The sequence below is a fragment of the Anopheles arabiensis genome, chromosome 3, assembly GCF_016920715.1.
Source record: "Anopheles arabiensis isolate DONGOLA chromosome 3, AaraD3, whole genome shotgun sequence".
Lineage (NCBI taxonomy): Eukaryota > Metazoa > Arthropoda > Insecta > Diptera > Culicidae > Anopheles > Anopheles arabiensis.
The window spans coordinates 64084378-64091676 of record NC_053518.1 but is presented as its reverse complement, the minus strand read 5'-3'; the positions used below and the strand labels follow the sequence as shown (position 1 = coordinate 64091676).

The following is a 7299-nucleotide window of genomic DNA, read 5'->3' as shown; positions in this document are numbered from 1 at the left end:
TTCAAAAGTACTAGCAAGTATATCAGTAGGGTAAAGTGGGGAAGAGGTGGGAGCAATCGAGAGGTAAAATTTAAATTTATTCAACCGTTAACAGCTTTGCGGACTCGGTACAATAATTCATTTGACCCACCATTTGACTCTGGTTGGTTGAAATTGTTCAATCGCGAACAGTGGAATGTGTCGTGCAAACCGTTTAATCGATGCATTTCATACCTTTTCACATCATTGAGGTGGCATCTACATATAAAATATATTATTTTAGAAAAAATAAATAAAACAATGTTCATATTTAAATAATATTTAGTTTCTACGTACACTCTTTTCACAATGATTGAAAATAATCTAAGGTAGTTTAGAGAGACATGAAGAATAGACTCCTTCAGTTCGTTCAAAGTGATGCTTATGCGCCCATTTTGATGATGTCGAACGAGAAAACGCAAACTTTGTCACTTGCTGGTACCATTTTATGTGTCATCTAAACGGCTACGCTTGCTGGTAAAACTATCTATGTGCTCGGGTGTGTCGTTAGCATCGGTTAGATAACGAAATAATTACTTCACCACAGTCAGTTTTGTGCTATCGCTCCATATCGGGCGACAGGCACATTTGGCCTAAAAGGGATGAAAATTTTAATTTCGATCCATATCAACGCACACTTGCACTATCCATACTGGACAGTGTGCTTGTTGCCGATGCTTAAACAATGGACAGATTCCAATGACGATTTTACAACTGTAGTACCCTGGAGATTTGACCCCTAATTAGACCATAGTGCCGGATCGGAATATGACCATCACCGCGACAACTGTGCGATAATCCGAATGTCAAAAATAAAGATTATTCGTTTACGGATCGTTGTACTGACAACACCTTCAGCCTTCTGTTAATTCTTCTGCCTTCCGATTTTGTGCCTTTTATAAGTTCAACGTTTAGTTCAAATTAGTAAAATTCGAGGTTTACATCTCAGAAGTGGGATTGTGCCATGCCGTCTAAAGAAGATATGTTGTGTGCGCTGGAGAACGCGAAAGTGCCGGTGCCTCCAATCGCTACGATTGCTCAAATCCGCATGTTGTACGAGGAGCTATTTCCTAGAAGTCACGTTGTAGCCGAACAAAAGCTTGCGCCCGAAGTAACGCATGAAAGTATTGATACTGGGGATTTGGCGATAAAGCAAATGAATGACGAGCAAGAAATTGTCAAGACAGCTAATTCTGGCGGGTTAGAGACGGAATTAGAAACACTGCAGAAGGAGCTGCAAGTGCTCGAACTTCGTCAGAAAATCGCTATGCTGAAGTCATCTAACATCGCTTCGACTTCGCTACCATCATCATCATCACCACCACCGCTGCCTTTACCTACAGCGCAGCCAGTGCCGCCATCTTTAACATCGTCACCACCGCTCCCTTTGCCGCTACCTACAGTGCTGCCAGTGTATGTACCCAACTTTGAAGACTTCATAGGAAAATTTAGTGGTGAAAGAGGAGGAGTAGGGGTGGAGCACTGGTTTCGAGAATTTGAACAAGTATGTAGCTTGTACACACTAAACGACCAGCTGAAATTTTTCTGTATGCGCCGCCTGCTCACCGACACCGCCGCCATTTTTGCTAAAACCTCAGGCGCATGCACCTATGAGACACTGAAAGCTGACCTTATTAGTACTTTCACATCAAAAACTTCACTAGAAGAAGTGTTTAAAAAACTAAGGGCACGACATCTCTCGCAACATGAAAGCATCACAAGGTATGTGTTGGAAATGCAGCAAATAGCGGGCACCGTCATTCCAGAGGAAGACTTGGTCAATATTATAATTGACGGAATTGATGATCCTATTAATACGTCATCCATACGTTTCGCTGCAAAATCGCTCGAGCACCTTAAAACCCTGCTGAAAAAATACGAAACTTTTCGTCAAACTCGTGGCGTGACTCCTACACCAGCACCGTTACGCACTAAACCCCCAGCTCCACCCCGCAGCACTGGCCCCTCGCGTCAATGGGCGCAGAACAACAATAATGAACCGGCCAGATGCTTTAACTGTTCTCAATTCGGCCATTATCAAAGCGCTTGCCCAATGCCACGCCGCCCCAAGGGATCCTGTTTTAAATGCCACCAAATGGGACATACACATCGAGAGTGCCGAAACTTCCAGCCCGTTACGACTGCTGCGGTGCACCATCTGGGTTCCCATGGATTCGATGAGGAAACTGCGGACCAAATACTGCTTAGCGAAATTGAAACGGTATGTGTTAGTTTCAATATCCAACATACATGGAGCGAACAAACGTTTTTACGATCACTTTTTGATACAGGCAGCCCTGTAAGTCTAATAGCAGACAATGTAGTACCAGGTAACTTTCCGCATCAACCTACCCCTTCTGGGTACCGAGGATTAGGAAATACTATGCTCACGACGTTAGGTCGAGTGGAGTGCAGGATCATAATTCGTAATATTAGTGTGACACACTCGCTTATCATTTTACCTGCTAGAAGTATGCCTTGGCCATTCATAATAGGTCGTGACCTTTTAGGAAAATTTAGAATCTTTCTTACACACTACCCAAGTATGATTCCCGCACATTATGCTCGCGAACCGGAGGGTAATTCAGATTTCGAAAAGATACCAAAACCTGTTAAGTCCCTTGATGTAGGTGATCCTTTTAGCCACATTTGTGTGTCGGAGATATTTGACAGCCCCCTTGAATTAGATATCGGGAAGCAACTTTCGCCTAAAGAGTCTGCTGCCATTTTGTCCGCATTTGATCATTGCTACACTAACTATCCTATTGAGAATATAGAATATCCTCAGTATTCCATGAAAATTAATCTCGTTCATGATACCCCTATTTATGCAAAGCCACGTAGACTTTCCTATGGGGAGAGGAATCAAGTGCGACAGATAGTAAATCAATTGTTAAATGATAAAGTCATTCAACCAAGTAATTCCCCATACGCTTCTCCCCTTGTGCTAGTTAGAAAAAAAGTGGTGAAGTGCGTATGTGCGTCGATTACAGGCCCCTGAATAAAATAACAGTAAGGGATAATTTTCCATTACCGTTAATTGAGACATGCCTCGAACACCTGAGTGGTAAAAGTGTATTTAGTTTGCTTGATTTAAAAGCGGTTTCCATCAGGTAAAGATGGATGAAAGCTCAATTAAGTACACCTCCTTCGTAACACCTGATGGGCAATATGAATATTTAAAGATGCCTTTTGGGCTTAAAAATGCCCCCGCGGAATTTCAGAGATTCATAAATTCAATATTACGCGAATTTATAGATTCCGAGAAATTAGTTGTCTACTTGGACGACATCATAATAGCTTCTAAAGACTTTCACTCTCATCTTGAGACGTTGAGTTCTGTTCTCGAGAAACTTAAACAAAATGGACTTGAACTGCGCATTGATAAATGCAAATTTGCCCACACTAATTTGGAATATCTTGGATACGAAGCCTGTGCCTCTGGTATACGACCTAGTGGAAAACACCTTACATCAATATATAACTTTCCTATGCCTACTAATGTCAAACAGTTAAGAAGATGTTTAGGGCTCTTTTCTTACTTCCGTAGGTTCGTTCCATCATTTTCTCATATAGCTAAACCTCTTACAAATCTTCTTCAGAAAGATGTGCCATTTGATTTTGATAATTCCTGCATCCAAGCATTTCAAACCCTTCGTCCAGTCTCCTGTCTTGGCTATATTTAATCCCAAATATGAGACGGAGCTGCATTGCGACGCGAGCTCATTCGGTTTTGGTGCAGTCTTATTCCAAAAACAGAATGATGGGAAACTTCACCCAATAGCATATTTTTCTAAAACCACCTCTAAAGAAGAATCAAAACTTCATAGCTACGAGTTGGAAACTCTATCCGTAATATATGCGTTGAAAAGGTTCCACTCGTACGTCCATGGATTACCCTTAAAGATAATCACGGATTGCAATTCTCTTGTACAAACGCTGAAAAATCGTAACACTTCTGCGAAGATTGCCCGGTGGTCCCTATTCCTCGAGAATTATGACTATACTATTCAGCATCGCTCAGGTTCCTCTATGGCCCACGTGGATGCTCTGAGCCGGACTGAAGCAATTGGTGCTATAAGTGAACTTGATATTGATTTCCAACTACAGCTAGCCCAATCTCGTGATCCTACTATTGAAAGCATTAGGTCCCAACTAGAACTGGAAAATTTACCTGGATATGTTTTGCAAGATGGTTTCGTATATCATGAGTCACCCTCAAAAGAGCTTCAGTTTTATGTCCCCCGCGAGATGGTAGATAATATCATCCGCCACACACATGAGAAAATAGGTCACTTATCGGTTGACAAAACAATTTCAAAAATTAGCTGTCATTATTGGTTTCCTTCTATGCGGAATAGAGTTGAGTCTTTCATCAAGAATTGTTTGAAATGTATCATATATTCAGCTCCCACTAGAACTAATAATCAGAACATCCACAGTATACCGAAAGCTCCCCAACCTTTTGACACACTTCACATTGATCACCTGGGACCACTACCTCTTACGAAATCCAAAAAGTATATATTAGTTGTGATAGACTCATTTACGAAATTTACTAAGCTATACGCGACTCGTTCCACTGGAAGTCAGGAAGTATGCAATGCTCTCAAACAATACATTTCCTATTACAGCCGACCCAAACGGATAATTAGTGACCGAGGTACCTGCTTCACGTCCAACCAGTTCGAAAATTTCCTTAGATCAAATGAGGTACAGCATGTACTCAACGCTACTGGTTCACCACAAGCAAACGGACAAGTCGAAAGGGTAAACCGCGTACTTCGACCCATCCTCAGCAAACTTTCGGACTCTTATGATCACGATGATTGGAATTTGCATTTACTGGATGCTGAATATGCGTTGAATAATTCAAAGCACGCCAGTACGAAGTTTTCACCCTCAGTTCTCCTGTTTGGTATTGAACAACGGGGTCATTTAATTGATGAACTAACGGAGTTTTTAGACGAGCGTCGTGGAAGTACACTAAATGATTTAAGCGACATTCGGGCTGAAGCATCGGCAAATATAATTAAATCTCAGCTTACCAATGAGGCATATTTTCGTAAAAATCATAAACCAGCAGCTAAATATGAAGTTGGAGATTATGTAGTAATGCGGAACATTGATAGCAACACTCAGCAGAATAAGAAGTTGATTCCTAAATATAAAGGTCCGTACATAGTCCATAAGGTATTGCCTAACGATCGCTATGTCATTAGGGACATTGAGGGCTGTCCAATAACTCAGATGCCATATGATGGCATATTAGAATCAAACAAGTTGAAGAAATGGAGTGAGCCGTATGAAACCGTTAACGAAATTTGAATTACTAATATATTTACACATAAATTGAGGTCAATTTGTTGGTTAGGATGGCCGAGCTGTAGTACCCTGGAGATTTGACCCCTAATTAGACCATAGTGCCGGATCGGAATATGACCATCACCGCGACAACTGTGCGATAATCCGAATGTCAAAAATAAAGATTATTCGTTTACGGATCGTTGTACTGACAACACCTTCAGCCTTCTGTTAATTCTTCTGCCTTCCGATTTTGTGCCTTTTATAAGTTCAACGTTTAGTTCAAATTAGTAAAATTCGAGGTTTACACAACCATGTTTTTTTGCTACACTACTACTCATTTGCCGTTGAATATTGGCTGCCACCTAACATGACGATAACGATTTCGGACAAAACGGACACCACTTGAGCGTCCCAGTGAACGCTGGGAATGTAATTAAAACTATTCGCCCGGTTCCTGGTGACCGGTTGGCTCGATTCGGTACGATCGATACTATCGAAAAACGAACAAATAGGGTACGAACACACACACACACGCTCACATTGTTCGCCTGCGTACATGCTAGCAGAGCATCAGATCCTGCCACCGGCCATCACCGATGCCCTCCACGATGGCAGAGCGCCCTCCGAGAGGTCAGCGTTTCGTGTTCAACTGACCGAAAAACACAATGCGTTTGAAATAAATTAAATCAATTTAGCATGTCCCGTATGTACGATTCCGTCCGTGCAGGCAACTAGTAAAGGGTTCTAGGGTTTCACGTCGTTGTCATGTTGACATGTGGCCCGACGTTTGTTGTGAAATAAATTTGATTCCGACCTTCGAAACCATGGGCTCGGGTGGATTCAGGGTTTTGTTGTAAGTCTAAGTTGAAGAAGAACAACAAGAAAGAGCCTGGGTGCCATCACAGGTCGGCCTTGTTTCCTTTTACCGATGTTAGGTGTAGGCTTTGAAGGAGGCGGGATTGATGAACTGGTACTGGCAAAAGGTCCTGAGTTCATCGGTTCTCTATTTTTTATTTGGATTCCTGTCCTATTGTTGTCCTATTTTTCAGGAACCGGAAAATTAAGCCTCTTTCCTCCTACTGTTAGGTTTTTTATTTGATCGTAGCTAGTGCTAGATTTGCTGTGGTTTTATCTGGATATGTACGGTATTACGGGTTTGCAAAATTGTGAAACCGCAATTAGGTGATATGTAACAATCTGATCAAGCATTAATCTTTCACGTTCATCCTCATATCCTGGTTATTTCACAATACTTTTTCCTCTTTTCTTTTTTAAGAATGTGTGCGAATATCGGAACTAGACAATTGACTACAGTGAAACAAATATAAGTTCTCAACAAAAATTGCATCTAATGACGGAATGAGTTTTGTATGTAGGTGGTTTTCAAAATTGTGTAGCGCCATCCTCATTGATAGACGCCATTTCTCTGGAGTGAAAAGCATAGGTTGACAGGTTTTGAATCAACGTCCAGCTTTTCAGCGATTAGCAGACAGCCAGATACAGAGCTTACGACTCACATAGGTCAAGTCATGTCATGTCATGTCAACTTAAATAACTTTTTTTTTTAATCGATGTGATTTCGGATTTAAACAGGATCAACACAAATGTCTAACTAATTAAACTTCTAAAAATTCTATAAAATAACTGAATAAAACCAGCTCTTAACCAGAATTAAAAAAAGTGCATTTTGTCGTATTTTTATTTGTTGTATCTATTCCTGTTATAAACTGTTATTATTCCTCTAACGCCAAAAAACGTTCATTCATCATTCAAATCGTTGGACACTTTAGTTTTATTTATCGTGAACATTTTTCATGCATGAAACCAAATACATTTTTCTTTTAATTATTTTGATGTTTTCAAATCACAGAAAATAGTTTGATGAATCGGATATATTACAACGTTCACGTGTTCCATAATTTAATGTCTATATTGTTCTTTGTAGATGTAAAAGGATATTGAAGGACTCTTTAC

At 40.7% G+C, this 7299-nt stretch overlaps 1 protein-coding gene across 1 annotated transcript; it reads left to right on the top strand.

The window, feature by feature from the left end:
- Positions 1–743: 743 nt before the first annotated feature.
- LOC120904445 lies at positions 744–5537 on the top strand. The gene is made up of 2 exons (XM_040314413.1): positions 744–2239; positions 4653–5537. Exons 1-2 carry the CDS (start codon positions 983–985, stop codon positions 4671–4673), a joined length of 1278 nt encoding a protein of 425 aa, XP_040170347.1. The 5' UTR covers positions 744–982; the 3' UTR covers positions 4674–5537.
- The last annotated feature ends 1762 nt before the right edge of the window (positions 5538–7299 follow it).

Coding starts and splice junctions, on each gene's coding strand:
- LOC120904445 (XM_040314413.1), top strand. CDS start 983: ATGCCGTCTAAAGAAGATATGTTGTGTGCGCTGGAGAACGCGAAAGTG. Junction 2,240..4,652: donor TGCTTAGCGAAATTGAAACG/GTATGTGTTAGT, acceptor TTCCTATTACAG/CCGACCCAAACGGATAATTA.